This window comes from Trichomonas vaginalis, chromosome V (assembly GCF_026262505.1).
Source record: "Trichomonas vaginalis G3 chromosome V, whole genome shotgun sequence".
NCBI lineage: Eukaryota > Parabasalia > Trichomonadida > Trichomonadidae > Trichomonas > Trichomonas vaginalis.
In genome coordinates, this window is record NC_067207.1 from 23,219,871 (window position 1) to 23,240,723 (window position 20,853).

General features: G+C 32.9%; 4 protein-coding genes across 4 annotated transcripts, besides 2 other annotated features; all 4 read left to right on the top strand.

The window, feature by feature from the left end:
- Positions 1-11,219: 11,219 nt before the first annotated feature.
- TVAGG3_0388250 (protein ubiquitination) lies at positions 11,220-12,933 on the top strand (the record flags this gene model as incomplete). Its single annotated transcript, XM_001303053.2, has 1 exon — positions 11,232-12,686. One exon carries the CDS (start codon positions 11,232-11,234, stop codon positions 12,684-12,686), a length of 1,455 nt encoding a protein of 484 aa, XP_001303054.1.
- Positions 12,934-12,973: 40 nt separating this feature from the next.
- Positions 12,974-13,629: a mobile genetic element.
- A 94-nt stretch (positions 13,630-13,723) lies between these two features.
- Positions 13,724-15,295, top strand: TVAGG3_0388270 (protein ubiquitination; the record flags this gene model as incomplete). The annotated part of the gene is made up of 1 exon (XM_001303052.2): positions 13,731-15,263. One exon carries the CDS (start codon positions 13,731-13,733, stop codon positions 15,261-15,263), a length of 1,533 nt encoding a protein of 510 aa, XP_001303053.1.
- A 1,842-nt stretch (positions 15,296-17,137) lies between these two features.
- Positions 17,138-18,725: a mobile genetic element.
- A 57-nt stretch (positions 18,726-18,782) lies between these two features.
- On the top strand, positions 18,783-19,853 carry TVAGG3_0388290 (phosphoprotein phosphatase protein; the record flags this gene model as incomplete). The annotated part of the gene is made up of 1 exon (XM_001303051.1): positions 18,783-19,853. One exon carries the CDS (start codon positions 18,783-18,785, stop codon positions 19,851-19,853), a length of 1,071 nt encoding a protein of 356 aa, XP_001303052.1.
- A 678-nt stretch (positions 19,854-20,531) lies between these two features.
- TVAGG3_0388310 (uncharacterized protein) lies at positions 20,532-20,747 on the top strand (the record flags this gene model as incomplete). The annotated part of the gene is made up of 1 exon (XM_001303050.1): positions 20,532-20,747. One exon carries the CDS (start codon positions 20,532-20,534, stop codon positions 20,745-20,747), a length of 216 nt encoding a protein of 71 aa, XP_001303051.1.
- Positions 20,748-20,853: the final 106 nt, after the last annotated feature.

Here is a 20,853-nt window from a genome sequence, read left to right on the forward strand (position 1 = left end):
CTAGAAAAAAATCAAAAAGAAAAAATATTTTTCAAAAAAAATTGACAGAGTTTGTTTGATATTGTGTCACTTTTGATCAAAGAAATTCTTTTGAAAAATAAGTTATTCGACCAATTATTGGGGATTTTTGTTGGATAAAATTTGATGATATAATGTCCACTCCTTAAATCATTAATAAAATCTCGATTTTATAAATTTTGTAAAAAAAAAATTCAAAATGTAAAGGTAGTCTCACGAAAATACGTTATTTTCCCGATGCCTTGGAAGCAGCTTTGCAGGTTACCCGTAAGGTAACCAGTAGAAGTTTCTGAGCAAGGATGAAGAAGATTAAAGAGCCTTTTTATTGCAAACGCTATATTTGTAAGTGTCTTTGTAGAACTTCTCATAAATTCAAAGATTTCCAAAAACGAATTTTTCGATTTTGATATAATAAATGATATTTAAACAAATTATAGATGTGTTTGCAATTAAAAAAATCCGAGTTAACTACAATATCTTCAATTTTTGTCGTTCACTTTTTCATGTCATACTGATAGCAAGAATACTCACCCAATTTGGTTACACTTCATGATAGTTTGAAGTAAAAAAATGCCACAGTTTTTTTTATTTGATATCGTTATCTAAATTTTGTACAGAAATGAAATAAATTATAATATGAAACGTGTGTTATTATGCTTGTTGGGAAACAATCCAATACTTATGTCTGAATGAAATGATTATTTCTACGAGATTTTTCATATTCAGCTAATAATGCTATCAAAATCAAATAACAATAAAAAGTTATTTTGTACATAATGTAACTTAATCTTTAATACTATATAGAACTTCGAAATACGACTAAACGGTGCGAGTTACGCGATTAAATAACTTTTTTTCGATCGAAACTTGAAAGTGAGGATAACTCAATGGGTAGGGGTATGGGTTCGAGTTTTTCTATTGGGCAACTATTTTTTTCTTTTCATTGTTTCAGCATTTTTTTATGCGATTATGCATAATTATTTGATTTCCTATATATTCAATAATAAATTTGTTCCGAACTCTTAACAAATAAATAAATTTTTAGAATATTTAAATTTATAGCTCCCTACATTAATATAAAGTGTTCGAATAGTTCATATATAGTTTCTTTAAAATAATTTGTTTCATTTTAAATTGGTTTGGCACAATGCTTGACATAACATGCACAAAGCTATGCCATTTTAAAATATGTATATCAATCAAGCCGATTAAGTCCATCCTAAACGAAAATCATCGATACTCATGAATTTATGATAGTCGTTCTTGATATAATTGCGCGTTTTAAAAAATGCTTACTTTTGAACACAGAACTTATCTATCCATATTTATCAATGAAAGTTTATAAGATGCATTAATGACAAAACCTTACTTTATCAATTATAATCTTATCGTAAATTTCAAACTACAATACTGTGGGGCAAATATTAAATAACCACTATGTTGCGGATTTTATGTAAGTCTGCAAACTGTAAAATGTAATTAAACACAAATAAAAAAAAAATGTAAATTTTAATCGAGAAATTTAGCAATCTTGAAAGCCTTGATCGGCATCTTTTACAAGATGTCAGTAATGCATATTCAATAACTATGAAAATCTAGCCAAGCATGGATTTTTTTCGAAAAAAAATTGTATTAAATTTCATTTTTCATTCTTTATACAAGTTTTAACCTTTGGTGCAATTATATCCTATCGCAAATGCATTATTGACGTTATTACTTGGATACTTCTTCATAACGCTAAATCTTCAAATTAGTTATGTGTTTGTTACTAATAGAAGTTGGAAAGGTATTAAAAAAGGAAATGTTAATAAATATACATGTTTAATTAAAAAACAAACAAGAATAAATTAAATAATTTTATTTCTTAGGAAAGTCTAAGTTTTGTAATAGATAAATTGCTTTTTGTGTCTCTTCTTCATCAATTTCTGGATGTTGATTCTCAGGTGGCGGACTAATTAAAACATCATGGGCAATATCAAACCATTGTTTTAGTTCGTTGGCAGAAGGAAAATGATCTTCTTGTATTGGCGTTATTAATGATTGAAAATCATCAGTTGATTCTGCATTTTGGGAATTTTCCAAATTTTCATTTGGAAAATTTGAATTTTGAGATATTGTTTAAGCACTCAGATCTCATTTTTAAAATATCTGCACCAAATTCTTACATCTGATAATTTTCATGTGTAACCAATGTTTCCCAATCCATTTGCCATACCCTACTAATCGCAAATTCATTCCCTTTAATTTTGTATTAAATTTAAATTCCAATCTTAATTTCTACATTATTTATGCTAACCCTTTAAATTTTGTTCTTATTTATTCACCCTCAGATACAAATTTATTTAGAATGTATTCCTCTGAGGTCTATATTTGTATTCGAAAATAAAATCTTTAAAACTCTCTAAGTTATCATTTTCTCTTCAGATATCTAATATTTTTCTAATGACATAACTACTTTGGACGCATATCCAAATTCCAAAAAAAATATGGAAAAAATAAAAATGAAATTGAAAAATACAATTTTTGATATGTAAAAAGAGATTTTGAAAAAAATTGGGAAAAAGAGTATCTAATAAAATTGTTTGAGATCTATGTAGACATAGTTTTTACATTAAAAAATCAATAATATTGAAATTGATCTGAATATATCTTTTTTTTTAAGTTTGAATGCATTAATCTCAAAGCATTTGATAAAATACTGGTTTTATTTCAAAATTCTAAATAATTTGTAATTAGATCTTTATGATGTAATTTAATTTTAAACAAGTACAGATAAAGAGAATCATAATAAAGGTGATCTATATTGCTTAAGTAAAATTGAGTATAATAGATCGATCTTAGCAACAAGATCTGAGGAAGTAGATTTGAGAGTCGAGAGTTTAGATCTTAGCAACAAGATCTGAGGAAGTAGATCTTAGCAACAAGATCTGAGGAAGTAGATTTGAGAGTCGAGAGTTTGATCTTAGCAACAAATCTGAGGAAGTAGATCTTAGCAACAAGATCTGAGGAAGTAGATTTGAGAGTCGAGAGTTTGGATCTTAGCAACAAGATCTGAGGAAGTAGATCTTAGCAACAAGATCTGAGGAAATAGATTTGAGAGTCGAGAGTTTGGATCTTAGCAACAAGATCTGAGGAAGTAGATTTGAGAGTCGAGAGTTTGGATCTTAGCAACAATATCTGAGGAAGTAGATCTTAGCAACAAGATCTGAGGAAGTAGATTTGAGAGTCGAGAGTTTATCTTAGCAACAAGATCTGAGGAAGTAGATTTGAGAGTCGAGAGTTTGGATCTTAGCAACAAGATCTGAGGAAGTAGATCTTAGCAACAAGATCTGAGGAAGTAGATTTGAGAGTCGAGAGTTTGGATCTTAGCAACAAGATCTGAGGAAGTAGATTTGAGAGTCGAGAGTTTGGATCTTAGCAACAATATCTGAGGAAGTAGATCTTAGCAACAAGATCTGAGGAAGTAGATTTGAGAGTCGAGAGTTTAGATCTTAGCAACAATATCTGAGGAAGTAGATTTGAGAGTCGAGAGTTTGGATCTTAGCAACAATATCTGAGGAAGTAGATTTGAGAGTCGAGAGTTTGGATCTTAGCAACAATATCTGAGGAAGTAGATCTTAGCAACAAGATCTGAGGAAGTAGATTTGAGAGTCGAGAGTTTGGATCTTAGCAACAAGATCTGAGGAAGTAGATTTGAGAGTCGAGAGTTTGGATCTTAGCAACAATATCTGAGGAAGTAGATCTTAGCAACAAGATCTGAGGAAGTAGATTTGAGAGTCGAGAGTTTGGATCTTAGCAACAATACTGAGGAAGTAGATTTGAGAGTCGAGAGTTGGATCTTAGCTACAACAGAGATCTTAGCAACAAGATCTGAGAAGTAGAGTCAGATCAGCAACATATTGAGGAAGTAGATTTGAGAGTCGAGAGTTTGGATCTTAGCAACAAGATCTGAGGAAGTAGATTTGAGAGTCGAGAGTTTGGATCTTAGCAACAATATCTGAGGAAGTAGATCTTAGCAACAAGATCTGAGGAAGTAGATTTGAGAGTCGAGAGTTTGGATCTTAGCAACAAGATCTGAGGAAGTAGATTTGAGAGTCGAGAGTTTGGATCTTAGCAACAAGATCTGAGGAAGTAGATTTGAGAGTCGAGAGTTTGGATCTAAGCAACAAGATTGAGGAAGTAGATTTGAGAGTCGAGAGTTTGGATCTTAGCAACAAGATCTGAGGAAGTAGATCTTTAGCAACAAGATCTGAGGAAGTAGATTTGAGAGTCGAGAGTTAGATCTTAGAACAAGATCTGAGGAAGTAGATTTGAGAGTCGAGAGTTTGGATCTTAGCAACAGATCTGAGGAAGTAGATCTTAGCAAAGATCTGAGGAAGTAGATTTGAGAGTCGAGAGTTTAGATCTTAGCAACAAGATCTGAGGAATAGATTTGAGAGTCGAGAGTTTGGATCTTAGCAAACAAGATCTTGAGGAAGTAGTCTTAGCAACAAGATCTGAGGAAATAGATTTGAGAGTCGAGAGTTTGGATCTTAGCAACAATATCTGAGGAAGTAGATTTTGAGAGTCGAGAGTTTGGATCTTAGCAACAAGATCTGAGGAAGTAGATTTGAGAGTCGAGAGTTTGGATCTTAGCAACAGATCTGAGGAAGTAGATTTGAGAGTCGAGAGTTTGGATCTTAGCAACAATATCTGAGGAAGTAGATCTTAGCAACAAGATCTGAGGAAGTAGATTTGAGAGTCGAGAGTTTGGATCTTAGCAACAATATCTGAAAGTAGATTTGAGAGTCGAGAGTTTGGATCTTAGCAACAAGATCTGAGGAAGTAGATTTGAGAGTCGAGAGTTTGGATCTTAGCAACAAGATCTGAGGAAGTAGATCTTAGCAACAAGATCTGAGGAAGTAGATTTGAGAGTCGAGAGTTTAGATCTTAGCAACAATATCTGAGGAAGTAGATCTTAGCAACAAGATCTGAGGAAGTAGATTTGAGAGTCGAGAGTTTTGGATCTTAGCAACAAGATCTGAGAGAAGTAGATTTGAGAGTCGAGAGTTTGGATCTTAGCAACAATATCTGAGGAAGTAGATTTGAGAGTCGAGAGTTTAGATCTTAGCAACAATATCTGAGGAAGTAGATCTTAGCAACAAGATCTGAGGAAGTAGATTTGAGAGTCGAGAGTTTGGATCTTAGCAACAAGATCTGAGGAAGTAGATTTGAGAGTCGAGAGTTTGGATCTTAGCAACAAGATCTGAGGAAGTAGATTTGAGAGTCGAGAGTTTGGATCTTAGCAACAAGATCTGGAAGTAGATTTGAGAGTCGAGAGTTTGGATCTTAGCAACAAGATCTGAGGAAGTAGATCTTAGCAACAATATCTGAGGAAGTAGATTTGAGAGTCGAGAGTTTGGATCTTAGCAACAATATCTGAGGAAGTAGATCTTAGCAACAAGATCTGAGGAAGTAGATTTGAGAGTCGAGAGTTTGGATCTTAGCAACAAGATCTGAGGAAGTAGATCTTAGCAACAAGATCTGAGGAAGTAGATTTGAGAGTCGAGAGTTTGGATCTTAGCAACAATATCTGAGGAAGTAGATCTTAGCAACAAGATCTGAGGAAGTAGATTTGAGAGTCGAGAGTTTGGATCTTAGCAACAAGATCTGAGGAAGTAGATTTGAGAGTCGAGAGTTTGGATCTTAGCAACAAGATCTGAGGAAGTAGATCTTAGCAACAAGATCTGAGGAAGTAGATTTGAGAGTCGAGAGTTTAGATCTTAGCAACAATATCTGAGGAAGTAGATTTGAGAGTCGAGAGTTTGGATCTTAGCAACAAGATCTGAGGAAGTAGATCTTAGCAACAAGATCTGAGGAAGTAGATTTGAGAGTCGAGAGTTTAGATCTTAGCAACAAGATCTGAGGAAGTAGATTTGAGAGTCGAGAGTTTGGATCTTAGCAACAAGATCTGAGGAAGTAGATCTTAGCAACAAGATCTGAGGAAGTAGATTTGAGAGTCGAGAGTTTGGATCTTAGCAACAATATCTGAGGAAGTAGATTTGAGAGTCGAGAGTTTGGATCTTAGCAACAAGATCTGAGGAAGTAGATCTTAGCAACAAGATCTGAGGAAGTAGATTTGAGAGTCGAGAGTTTGGATCTTAGCAACAAGATCTGAGGAAGTAGATTTGAGAGTCGAGAGTTTGGATCTTAGCAACAATATCTGAGGAAGTAGATTTGAGAGTCGAGAGTTTGGATCTTAGCAACAATATCTGAGGAAGTAGATCTTAGCAACAAGATCTGAGGAAGTAGATTTGAGAGTCGAGAGTTTGGATCTTAGCAACAAGATCTGAGGAAGTAGATCTTAGCAACAAGATCTGAGGAAGTAGATTTGAGAGTCGAGAGTTTGGATCTTAGCAACAAGATCTGAGGAAGTAGATTTGAGAGTCGAGAGTTTGGATCTTAGCAACAAGATCTGAGGAAGTAGATCTTAGCAACAAGATCTGAGGAAGTAGATTTGAGAGTCGAGAGTTTAGATCTTAGCAACAATATCTGAGGAAGTAGATTTGAGAGTCGAGAGTTTAGATCTTAGCAACAAGATCTGAGGAAGTAGATCTTAGCAACAAGATCTGAGGAAGTAGATTTGAGAGTCGAGAGTTTAGATCTTAGCAACAAGATCTGAGGAAGTAGATCTTAGCAACAAGATCTGAGGAAATAGATTTGAGAGTCGAGAGTTTGGATCTTAGCAACAAGATCTGAGGAAATAGATTTGAGAGTCGAGAGTTTGGATCTTAGCAACAAGATCTGAGGAAATAGATTTGAGAGTCGAGAGTTTAGATCTTAGCAACAAGATCTGAGGAAGTAGATCTTAGCAACAATATCTGAGGAAGTAGATCTTAGCAACAAGATCTGAGGAAGTAGATTTGAGAGTCGAGAGTTTGGATCTTAGCAACAAGATCTGAGGAAATAGATTTGAGAGTCGAGAGTTTAGATCTTAGCAACAATATCTGAGGAAGTAGATCTTAGCAACAATATCTGAGGAAGTAGATCTTAGCAACAAGATCTGAGGAAATAGATTTGAGAGTCGAGAGTTTGGATCTTAGCAACAATATCTGAGGAAGTAGATTTGAGAGTCGAGAGTTTGGATCTTAGCAACAATATCTGAGGAAGTAGATCTTAGCAACAAGATCTGAGGAAGTAGATTTGAGAGTCGAGAGTTTGGATCTTAGCAACAAGATCTGAGGAAGTAGATTTGAGAGTCGAGAGTTTGGATCTTAGCAACAATATCTGAGGAAGTAGATTTGAGAGTCGAGAGTTTGGATCTTAGCAACAATATCTGAGGAAGTAGATCTTAGCAACAAGATCTGAGGAAGTAGATTTGAGAGTCGAGAGTTTGGATCTTAGCAACAATATCTGAGGAAGTAGATCTTAGCAACAATATCTGAGGAAGTAGATCTTAGCAACAAGATCTGAGGAAGTAGATTTGAGAGTCGAGAGTTTGGATCTTAGCAACAAGATCTGAGGAAGTAGATCTTAGCAACAAGATCTGAGGAAGTAGATTTGAGAGTCGAGAGTTTGGATCTTAGCAACAAGATCTGAGGAAGTAGATTTGAGAGTCGAGAGTTTGGATCTTAGCAACAATATCTGAGGAAGTAGATTTGAGAGTCGAGAGTTTAGATCTTAGCAACAATATCTGAGGAAGTAGATCTTAGCAACAAGATCTGAGGAAGTAGATTTGAGAGTCGAGAGTTTGGATCTTAGCAACAATATCTGAGGAAGTAGATTTGAGAGTCGAGAGTTTGGATCTTAGCAACAAGATCTGAGGAAGTAGATCTTAGCAACAAGATCTGAGGAAATAGATTTGAGAGTCGAGAGTTTGGATCTTAGCAACAATATCTGAGGAAGTAGATTTGAGAGTCGAGAGTTTGGATCTTAGCAACAAGATCTGAGGAAGTAGATTTGAGAGTCGAGAGTTTGGATCTTAGCAACAAGATCTGAGGAAGTAGATTTGAGAGTCGAGAGTTTGGATCTTAGCAACAATATCTGAGGAAATAGATTTGAGAGTCGAGAGTTTGGATCTTAGCAACAAGATCTGAGGAAGTAGATTTGAGAGTCGAGAGTTTGGATCTTAGCAACAAGATCTGAGGAAGTAGATCTTAGCAACAAGATCTGAGGAAATAGATTTGAGAGTCGAGAGTTTGGATCTTAGCAACAATATCTGAGGAAATAGATTTGAGAGTCGAGAGTTTGGATCTTAGCAACAAGATCTGAGGAAGTAGATTTGAGAGTCGAGAGTTTGGATCTTAGCAACAAGATCTGAGGAAGTAGATTTGAGAGTCGAGAGTTTGGATCTTAGCAACAAGATCTGAGGAAGTAGATTTGAGAGTCGAGAGTTTGGATCTTAGCAACAATATCTGAGGAAGTAGATCTTAGCAACAAGATCTGAGGAAGTAGATTTGAGAGTCGAGAGTTTGGATCTTAGCAACAAGATCTGAGGAAGTAGATTTGAGAGTCGAGAGTTTGGATCTTAGCAACAAGATCTGAGGAAGTAGATTTGAGAGTCGAGAGTTTGGATCTTAGCAACAATATCTGAGGAAGTAGATCTTAGCAACAAGATCTGAGGAAGTAGATTTGAGAGTCGAGAGTTTGGATCTTAGCAACAATATCTGAGGAAGTAGATCTTAGCAACAAGATCTGAGGAAGTAGATTTGAGAGTCGAGAGTTTGGATCTTAGCAACAAGATCTGAGGAAGTAGATTTGAGAGTCGAGAGTTTGGATCTTAGCAACAAGATCTGAGGAAGTAGATTTGAGAGTCGAGAGTTTGGATCTTAGCAACAATATCTGAGGAAGTAGATCTTAGCAACAAGATCTGAGGAAGTAGATTTGAGAGTCGAGAGTTTGGATCTTAGCAACAAGATCTGAGGAAGTAGATTTGAGAGTCGAGAGTTTGGATCTTAGCAACAAGATCTGAGGAAGTAGATCTTAGCAACAAGATCTGAGGAAGTAGATTTGAGAGTCGAGAGTTTGGATCTTAGCAACAATATCTGAGGAAGTAGATCTTAGCAACAAGATCTGAGGAAGTAGATTTGAGAGTCGAGAGTTTAGATCTTAGCAACAATATCTGAGGAAGTAGATCTTAGCAACAAGATCTGAGGAAGTAGATTTGAGAGTCGAGAGTTTGGATCTAAGCAACAAGATCTGAGGAAGTAGATTTGAGAGTCGAGAGTTTGGATCTTAGCAACAAGATCTGAGGAAGTAGATTTGAAAGTCGAGAGTTTGGATCTTAGCAACTAGATCTGAGGAAATAGATTTGAGAGTCGAGAGTTTGGATCTTAGCAACAAGATCTGAGGAAGTAGATTTGAGAGTCGAGAGTTTGGATCTTAGCAACAAGATCTGAGGAAGTAGATCTTAGCAACAATATCTGAGGAAATAGATTTGAGAGTCGAGAGTTTGGATCTTAGCAACAAGATCTGAGGAAGTAGATTTGAAAGTCGAGAGTTTGGATCTTAGCAACTAGATCTGAGAGTTTTATCATTTCCGGCATATTGGGCCGAAAAGGAGTGATCCGCGTAAGTATGAAAAAAAGTGAATTTTGTTGTATGGTGTTTTTTATTATATCCGTTTCTCTCACAATTTTCAATAAATATTATTGTTCAAACGGAAATATAAATAAACAATTCAAAAATAAAAATGTAAATGTAAATTGAAAATGTATTATAAACATGCTAAAAAGCGTATTTTTAAACTTAAAGGAAAAATGAAATTTCGTAAAAATGAGCATGATGTTTGATAAGGGAGTTTTAATTTTTTTTTTCAAAAAAATTAAGGAACTTAAATTGAGATTATCAGGCTATGTAGTGGTATTTTTACGATCTGACTGCAGAAATCGAATCAGCGAGACCCGAAGATTCATATTCCGCCGGAAAAATAGGGTTTCGAGGCGTAGATAGGGATAAAAAGATGCTTTAAGAAGATCTCAGTAGAAATATGGTTTATAAGAGGATATAGGTCAGGATATAAGATTATGAAAATTGAAGAAGTGAATTATCAAGATGTATTTATGAGTAAACTATATTGTTTTAAGCTATCTAAATCTGTTTTGATATAAATTAAAGCGTATACTTATGCAAAATGCGAAATTTAAATTAATACTTTTTTTTGCTATTTGGACACAAAGCTAACAATCCATCCAATAAATGACGTATACCTAGCGAGATGAAGCATTTTAACATGAAAGACAAGAAAATCTGATTACTTGTGTTGAAAGTTTCTGTATTTCGTCTTCTTGCAAACACAGCGTTCAGATGCAGAAGAAAATGCAGCCGTAATGACGCAAAAAGACACTAAAATAAATTGGAGAATTTCTGTAAAGTTTTTACTGAGCTTTGTTATTGAACCCGAATTTATTGCTGAGTGACAGGATATTAAATCTACGACATTCATGAGTAATTGTTATCAAATTGTCAATAAATTATGTTGAAGATGGTTTAAATGTCTTCGAAGGCATGAAATTAGATCCTAAATCTGTTTGAGTTAATAAAAGAGAACAAATGTTGAAAGAGTTGTCATATTGCCTACAAAATTTTCAAACATTTGCATTGAGACAATGTGAAAAAATGATGTCCAAAATACCTTTACTAAAATATTTTTAATTTGAATCATAACAAGGAAAAACAATAATGGCAGAATAAGAAAAAAAAACAAAGATGTTATGATTTGAACAGTTGCCTTTTAGATTCAAAAAGAGCATAGTGTTCCCAATCACTACACTACCTTCCTTTCTGATAAAAAGCTGAATAATTAGTATTTAATGAATTCTCCAACTTGGGGATTTGCGGCTTTTCCAAAATCTGTTATGATAGTTCTATATAGCAATTGATATATAATATGTTTTTTATAATCAAATAATTTTTTAGTCCAGATAAATTTTTTAAAATTTCAAAGTCTTTCCATTCTACTAACGCTCTTCACATCCATATTCTTTACCATATATGTAATATAACGCCTTATTTTAATTCCCATGTTTACGATTTATTTGTCGAAAAACTGTCTTGCCCATTAACATCTCGCGAAAATTTTCGACTTTTTGAATGGCCGTTTTCAAGATCTCAAAAACTGTGGGATATTTTTTACAAAGCTAATCGACATTTATTTACCACATATATGTACTATACAATGCACCTGGTTTCATCGAATTTTTACCGTCAGTTTTCTCGTGAGACTACCTTTCAAAATGTCAATAAAACAAAAGTTTACACTTAATCACACATTAAAGAACAATATAAGATCATTTTATCTTGATGGACATTTCTTCGATTGCACTTTAGTATCAGGAACTTCAACGCTACAAGTTCATAAAATATTTTTAACAAATTTAAGTGAATGGTTTGAAGAAAAATTCCTTGAATGCTCAGATTCAATGAAAATGACAACACTCCAGATAACAATGGATCCACAAAATTTACTTTTTTCTTTCATCGATTCAATTTACAAAGGAAAACTTGTATTAAATAGTGAAAACTATGCCGCCTATCTAAAATGCGCAGTGTACTATAAATTTAATTCAATAATTCAGCAAATTGAAGATTTTATTATGAAGAAAATCGTATTTTTGGATGCAACTAAGGAATTATGCAATTTTCAACTGAACGAACAACTAATTAGGATGAAATTTAACGGAAAAGATTCATTGCGCCTTATTCTCGATGAATTTACAAATGCAACAAATAAAACAAAGATTTACGACATTCTTTCAGCTACAATATTCGCAAATATTCTTAGAATATCCAAATACAGCGACGATGAAAAGGTTGCATTGATTGATGAGTTTGTTATTTATAAAAAACTTGAAGATTCACTTTCTGAGCAAGAAAAGAATCATTTTGCTTCTGTTATCAATTGGCATAACCAAGATGCATATTTATATCTTGTTCATTATGATTGTATCTGGGTTCCAAGCGAAATTTCTCGAAATTTATATTCAAAAATATTATCAAACAGAAGAATGTCCGTTAAAGGCTTTGAAAATGATGTAAAGAAGGTAGTAGGTTCATCATCAATCTCGAATCCTCTTTCTTGGATTGCTGAAATCAATAATTCAAAAGGTGCTTCTCAAACACCAGAAGTTTCAATATTTGAGATGTTTTCGACATTGGGAACTCATATGTTTATTAATCCCGTCGAATACAACTTACTCCACGTTTCTGCTTCTCCTCATCTCGGAATTCAGCGACCAATCCTTCGAGATTACATTCCAGCTAATGTATTTTCTAATAATGGAAGATACTACTTGAGCCAGGCCGGTTCTAAGTCTAATTTGCCTTATTTCCAGTTATCTCTTAATAAAAAGGACAAATTCGTCCCGTCATCGATCACTGTTGCATCCAATGAATCATTCCCTATCAATACTCCGCCCAAAGCAAATTCGGTAAGGAAAACTTTGCAGAAAAAGGCTCCAAAAGATATCTGCATTGATTTCGCAAATTCTGATAAATCAGTTGCTCAAATTAACTGCTGTATGAAACAGGGGAACAATTTGTCTTTAGATGCTGATAAATCAATACAAATTAATATAAATGAACGCATTGAAATCAATTCCGTTAGAATTACTATGACCTCGCCTTCAGAATCAGGTTATTGGAACTTTAGATTATCTGGATTGGATATGAAAGGCAAGTTCCTCCCATAAAAATAAAATTTCTTGTAATATAAAATTTTTACAACATCTTTTTGCTTCTAACTATATCTCGCCTGTTTCTAATCTGTGAAAGTAAGTCATTGTTTAATATTAAATAGTTATGTTTGGAAAATTTAGATGAGAAAAGTGAGCAATTCTTTTTAAAAAAAGAAACAAGAAAATGCAACTTCTTGAAACCATAATTCAAGTCTGATGGAATTCAATTCAGTTGGAAAATTTATCATTTGGAAAAAAAGCGTATTCATCGCCAAAATTCAAAGGATATTACCAGGAATTAAGGGTGCACCCGTATGTACGTTTATTTGAGAGGAGGAGGATTATATTTTTGAAAGGGTGAAACATTATGAATATGTTAATTATATAATAATATGTATTATTATAAAAAAGAAAAAATAAAGCACGTTAAAATTTTTCTTTCTTGATTTTTTACAAAATCTACTTAGAATTATGCAAAATATGACTAAATAATTATAAATTTCAAGTTAAATTTTAATTTTGATAAATAATTTAAATTTCAAAATGTCAAGTTCAGTTCGACTATGTATGTAGTAATTCCTCAATAAAGTGCCAAAACCCTATTAAAATATATGAACATTTTCAACATTTTAATGTTTTTATTTAAAAATTTGATGGAATATGAGCTTCAAACAATTATTATGTAAATAAAAAATTAAATATATGTATTTATTCGTATTACAACCGGAGTAAGTCGATTCTTCCTTTCTTCTACTGAGGTTTGAATTTGATTTCGAATTGTAAAGAGATTCAAAGGGAAAATACTAGCGGATAAAAACTACCTCCATGAAAGGGTCATAATGGAGTCAAGTTGTATTTTTTGATATTTTTTGCTTTTCGAGCCTAAATAGGTAGCCAAGATAATGCCTAAAAATAAGGTTCTAAATTCTGAAGTTTACATGATCCTCTCGTGTGCACCCTTAATAATATAGTTTTCATCAAAAATTTTAAAAATTTCTCATGCAATAAAATATGACAGTTGGCAATTTTTCCACTAAAAAATTTCATTTTTTAAAAAGTATGCGTAATCTTCGAATTACCTCTCAGGTTAATCACTTCCGTAACAATAATATGTTTCTTGATGTTGAATTAAGGCACAAGGGCGAATCCATTAAGGCACATCGCTTAATCTTATCCCAAAATTCCCAATGGTTCCGTGAAAAATTGAACAATGTCAAGCCACCGTCATATAATGAGCCAGTTGTTATCGATTTACCATGGAACGAAGACAACGCTTTCCAGCACGTTCTTGAAGCTATATACACAGGTCATTTACAGCTTACACCAGACATCGCTCCAGCTGTCCTTAAAGTTGCTGACTTCTATAAATTCCGCAACATTGCATACCTTACAAGCGACTACATCAAAGATTTAGTTAAAACTTACAATAACGAAAAGAAGGACATCAAGGCCGAGTACTGCAAGAAGTTCGTAAGCTACCAGCTTCCAGAATACTACGACATCCTCGTTGATTACGCCGCACGTAAATTCAAGCAACTATTCATCGCTGAAGATCAAAACGAGACTGTTGATGAAGTCTACAAGATGTGCGCCGATGGCAGATTTATTGCCAAGATCTTCATGCATCAAGATACCGAATCTACAAAGGGAAGAGATCCATCTTCTGGCACCCTTTACTACGATATCAAGAGTCTCTTCAAAGATGACGATGATGCCATTTGCGAGCAGTTCGATGCCTTCTTCAAGAACCACAGAACAAATATGACTCTTGAAGAGAAGAAAGCTCTTTCTGATGTCGAAATCATCAACTGGACCAAACAAGAAAAGTACCAGCTCATCATCAGACACACATGCAACTGGTTGGACCCATCAATTTCTCGTAATCTCTACGGAATAGTACTTTCCAACCGTCGCCAGGTTTGCAAGCATTTCGATGGCGACATCCAAAAGATCCAGGAGGAGACCGTCAACAGATGGTACGGCGCAGAATGGCTTTCTCAGATTACTTCTGCTATTGACTCGGAAACAACACCAGAAATCAATGTTGTTAAGTTCATGACAACACTTGGTGGTGCTGTAGACTACGTCGATCCAGAATTATACGGTTTCATCAACCCAGAGAGTCCCAATTCTAAAAACTCTCCAGAAGAAATCATCCAGGAGCGCCAGCCAAAGAATGCATTCCGTGATGATACCATTTGCTTCACAGCTCTCCAGTGCATCCTTGGAGATTTCAAGCAGTACCAATTCCACGTCGATTTCGGACCAAGGGCCATTTTCCAGGCCCACTCAATTTTGGTCGATATGGATAACATGTACAGAAACCTTGAAGTTACTGATAACCAGTCATGTATTGTCGATCCAAAGCGTCGCAAGTCACACAAGCTTCCTCCAAAGGTTTACGTCCAGTCTTGTCCAGATAACAAGACAGAAGCATTCGTTCCAGATGGTATCGGTGTAAATTGGCAGGAATTCGAACACACTCTTAACAAATTTGTTGTTACAGTTGATAAGGATGAACCTACAATCTTCCTCCGTTACGTTGATATCAAGGGATGCTTCTTACCTACAATTCAACTTCCAAAGAAGTAAAAATTAATCTACATTTATAATTTGACTTTTTTAATATCAATGAAGAATACATCATAACAATATTATATACTAAATAACAATGAATAGCATTTCCTTTTTAAAAAACTTTCAAACTTCCGAAAATTTCCAATAAATTCTAAAAAGTCACCGAAATCATTTATGTGTGATTCTAAAAAGTATTGAGTTGTCTTGTTTGTCAACTCAAACTACTCTTACTTACTTTTCAAGTGTTTTTCCATCACTTAATTCAGGTAGGAAAGATAAGTAACTCATATCTTTTTCTCGATCTAAGACTATCTGCGCATCAAGTTCTTAAAATGTAGATTGCTTGATGATAACATCAAACATTCATTGATAATGTCATGAAATATAATTACAATAAGATATCTTTCTAATTATAGTTCAAATATTTGTTAGATTTTTGGGCATAGCACCAACTCTCAAATAACAAATGCAATAATCAATGTTTCATCGAAATCAATTATAGAAAATTTTGCTATAGGGTTAGGCATATAGTTTTACGAATTGAAGCTTGTTCAGATTTCTTAAGTATTTTCGATTATTGAAGTAAATTGAAAATTTTCAATAATTTTGGCGAAGTTTTGGATATTACCGAAAAAGAATATGGTCAATCACATTGCTTATTTCCAAAAATAGCTACTCAGTAACATTGGACAGCAAGCATTGATCAATGCTATAAAAATTTTCCTATTCAATAGCTTTATGTCCGTTTAGAAATAAAATGTATTATCCATTATTCGGTCATGTGAACGAAGTATATTAAAGAAAATCGATTTTTTTCAAATTGGTCAATTAATCTCAATTCATAGAAATTTCTCAAATTTGAATGAACATAAAAATTTTTCATATTAAATAATACTGTTGCATGCTAAGTTCGGTCAACGATAGAAATTGAGTGAAAATTAATCGTCGAGGAAGTACGATTATGTAAAGTAAAAAAATGTTGTGGGATTTTTAATATTATATATTATTTTATAATAAAATTTTTTTGAGTCATTTTAAGAAGCACATATAATTTTTTGAATTTAAAAATTAAAGTAGTGTCAAACGAATTTATCACTTAATTTAATACTCAGATTTCTTAAAATTAATGAAAAAAAGGTTTTCTGAGAACTTTTGAGAATGGTTTTCAAATTCCATTATTGAAAATATATAGGTATTGTATGAAATTCAAACTCTATATTTATTAAAATTCTAAATTTTTAATAAAATAACTTTTCAGAGGAATATGATTTTGGATGGTTGATTAATAAGTATAAAAATGTCTACGATTTTAAGGAGGGAATTGTTCCTTATGAGGTATACATCATAACTATACCTCATAAGGAACAATTCCCTCTTGATAGCTGGGAAACTTTCTCTGAATAACTTATCATTTGGAGAAAGTTTCCCAGCTATCTATTAGAAACTAAAGGCTGTGAGGCACTAATATATAATCAGTGCCTCATAGCCTTTAGTTTCTTATTAAAAACGAGAAAACTTGTTCGAAATGATAAACAATTTCGAACAAGTTTTCTCGTTTTAAGGAGGGAATTGTTCCTTATGAGGTATACATCATAACTATATACCTCATAAGGAACAATTCCCTCTTGATATCCTGGATATTTTTGAATATATTTTTTTAATTAAAGTTCTCAAAAGTATTATCAAAAGTGATTTTTTAAAAAAATATCTCCAATTAATTAACTAATTAAAAGTATTATATTTTTAAAATTAAATAGTTTTTCAATTTTTTTGAAGGAATTGAGATACTTCCCACGACAATAAAATTGAGAGGTTTACATTATGACTGATCTTAGCATGCAACAATACATGTGTTACTCATCCTCCAATTAATATTTTCCTTCTTCAGTAAAAGGTACATTCACTATTTTTGACAAAATTTTAAATTTTCATGGGGTTGTAAATCTTATAATAACTAGATGAATAAGGAATGAATCCCAGTATAATGTGCATCATTATATTAAACACTATATGTAAGGCTAATGATTCTATTAACACTTATGAGGATCTATAGTATTTGAGCAGATAAATTTGATAATTTCCAAAACTCTTATATTTCAAAATTAAAGTGTGCGAATGCATTTAAATGAGAGCAAAAAGAGATTGATGCTGTTAAAACTAGGTGTTAATTTGCAATTATTTCGCATCACAAAGAACTACCCAGTAAATTCGGCTATCTTTCTTTGCAATTATTCTCCATTATACATATAATATAATGGTTAGGGTTTGAAGAAAAGTTACTAGAGAATTATTGACTTTTGAAATAATGCAGAATTTTACTTGAAGAAATCATTAATTTATGAGTTCCAAATTGCTAAGCATGACGAAGGATCATTAAATTTGCTACAATTAAATACACTTATTGCAGAATTAAGATTTTTGAAATTAAAAGTTTGAAATTGCCTTTTTGAATAAAAATTTAAATTTTATTATATAATCATGATAATATCTTATAGAAATTAAAAGAAAATATTTTAAACCATTCAAATATTTTGAATGTCTTATCAATTTAAAATATTAAAAAGATAGCTTGATTTTATCATCATTAGTTGTTATCAAAGTTTTTCTTCTTTTGATGAACAACAGTAAATGATTTGTTAATTACTTGTCTTCCTTTTTCGCAGCAAAATCAAAAGTTATGATGATAATCTTGCTCTCAATTTTGAAACTCTCTGATTTACAAGTAAGCATTCCTTTGGAAAAGCAGTCCTATTCTGTTTTCAAGATATTTTAAAGCCTCCATTTCATACAATGCGCAGATCTATTCGAAATTGCAAGAACTCTCAAGAAAAATGCAGCAGCAAAGAAGATTCCATAGTTTCTAGCATCAAAAATTTACAACCTTAATACAACAGTTAAAGAGAAGCTCGAAAAGAAAATAATTAACCATAAAGCTGGAAACCATTCGATATCTACTATTGGATCTAATAAAAGTTAATTATAACATATTTAACATGCTATTTGTTGACTTTGTTCCATTATATTACCATATATATCTTTTTGAAATCTAAAATATTTTTACAATTTTAACCATGTGTTGTTGAAACCATATATCAATCTTAGCTAAAGTATAGTTTATGAGTCTGTCACCATCTAACGTATGAATTTCAAAAATGTCAAATATGTTCATTTTTTCTGTAGATTCAGCCATAATTTCACGTTGTTATACTATTCAACTATTATTTAATATTTTTATCGATTTAAATATATGATGAGATGCTTAGTTCTCCTGGAAATCGATTTTTAATCGCAATTTTAACTTTCCAAAAAAAATTCAAAAATAAAAATCCCTCTCAATTTTCTAAGTTTTATAACTCGCCAAATCTCTAGCCAAATTTTTTTTGGCCCGTATAAATATTGTTAGGCACTATATAGGGATGCTATTTATCCTATTTTCATCCCATTTTACTGTTATCGCCTAGTGAATGTACCTTTCTTCAGTAAACGGAAGGTATTTAAATGTTTGGGGATAAAATTCAATTCGAAAAAAATTGAATGGGGGTCACTGACCTACAAATGGACACCCAGCAGCTGGATACATTAATCTTCCAGCTCTTAAGTACGCGAATGGAGAGTAAGTATCCTATGGAAGCAATAATAGAATATGATACACTTGTTTCACTTACCGAAGCGGCACAAGAAGTATTATCGGAAGAAAAAACTGTACTCCAGCTGCAAGGAGACATTTATGCCGTAGGCGATATTCATGGATCAATAGACGATCTGATTCGCATATTTGAAAAGTGTGGTTATCCTCCAAAACAGAAGTACATATTCTTAGGAGATTATGTCGATCGCGGCGAATATGGACTGGAGGTTGTCTCCTTATTATTAGCATTAAAGGTAAAGTACCCCGATTGTGTTTATTTATTACGCGGTAATCATGAAATTGAGCGAATTTCATCATTTTATGGATTTTATGATGAGATTGCACTCAAGTATTCTCTCGACTTATACAAGAAAATCCATTACACATTTAACTTCCTGCCAATTGCTGCAGTTATACAGAAAAAAGCATTTTGCGTTCATGGCGGTCTCGGACCGAACATTCCAAAAATAGAAGATTTAATAAAGTTAAACAAGCCAGAGGACGTCTCCGGTGATAATGTCTTTGTTGACATGCTATGGAGCGATCCTAGAGACCAAACAATGAGATTTCATCCGTCGAAACGTGGAAGCGGCTTCTACTTCAATAAAGATGCACTCCAAGACTTCCTTACACTAAATAATCTACAGTATATGATACGTTCCCACGAAATGTGCCAAAATGGATTCGATAAGCCGTTCACCAATGATAGCTGCATTACAATTTTCAGTAATACAGACTACTGCGGCTTAAAGAATGACGCCACAGTTCTCCATATTCATCCCGACGGTACAAATAATCTCTTATTTATTCCTTATCTGACCCCTGAGGAAAAGCAAAAGCATCGAGTCGTACTTCCAGAATGGCTCTTAGAGTTGAATTTGAATACAAATATCTCTTCTGCTTCCTCCGGTGTTGATTCCGACCTTAGCGAGTCAGAAGAAGAAATGTTTGCATTATACTTGTCTAGTGTTGCTTAAATATATTATGTTGTGATTTTTCATAAAACGAGAAAAATTTTTGAAAATTATGAAAATTTTGATACCTTTGTCCTTCTTGTGGTCTCAACATTGATGTACTCAATTTCTGTATTACGGAATCGTAAGGTATCATGCAGAATTTTGTTTTTCTCTTCCAAAAAAAAACTTAAATTTCAAAATTCAAAAAGTATTTTCTAAGAAATGATTTGCATTTTTAAGATTTCAAAATAAATTTGGAAAATTTTAAAATCCATAGAAGAAAACTATTATTAATATGCATTATATTTTCATCAAAATATTTTATCATAACAAAAGATTCAAAAATTGTTAGGAAAAAATGTTAACAATTCGCCACATAAATCTCAAAAATTTGTGTAATATTGTAGAGTTAATCTATATTTAGAAGGAAACATCCAAATTTCTTTTCTGAAATCAAATTTTACTCAATTTTCACTTTTTTTATTGATGATTTCCCTCTTATTTTCATTCAGTGTTAGTCAACCATTAGATTTATTAGACTGCAAAGTCAAAAGGAATAAACAGAATATGATTAAGAATCTTGATATTGAACCTTTACGTATATTTTATTTCTAACAAACAGCAATTACAAAAGGAAAGCCATTCAGATACGTTTTTGAGGCAAAAAGTAATAGTACAAATTCTAAATATTTCTTCGAAATGCAACTCTGTCACGATAATACACCTCTTATCAGACAACGTGGCGATTTTTGCCGTAATGACAAAGATGGATGCCAAGACAATAACCTTAGACATGTCGGTACAAATTTAATACCAAATAATATCAGAGCAGGTCGTTATAATATGAAATTCATAATATATGGTGATGATCATATGCCAGTATCATGCAAATATGCAGAAGTTAACTACGAGTAATTATTTCTGCATAATAACTCTGAGAAAATTTTTTTAATATTCGCTCTTCTACTTTCAGAGTATCTCTTGCGATTTCGTATATCGTTAGTATAGTATCTATCATGTA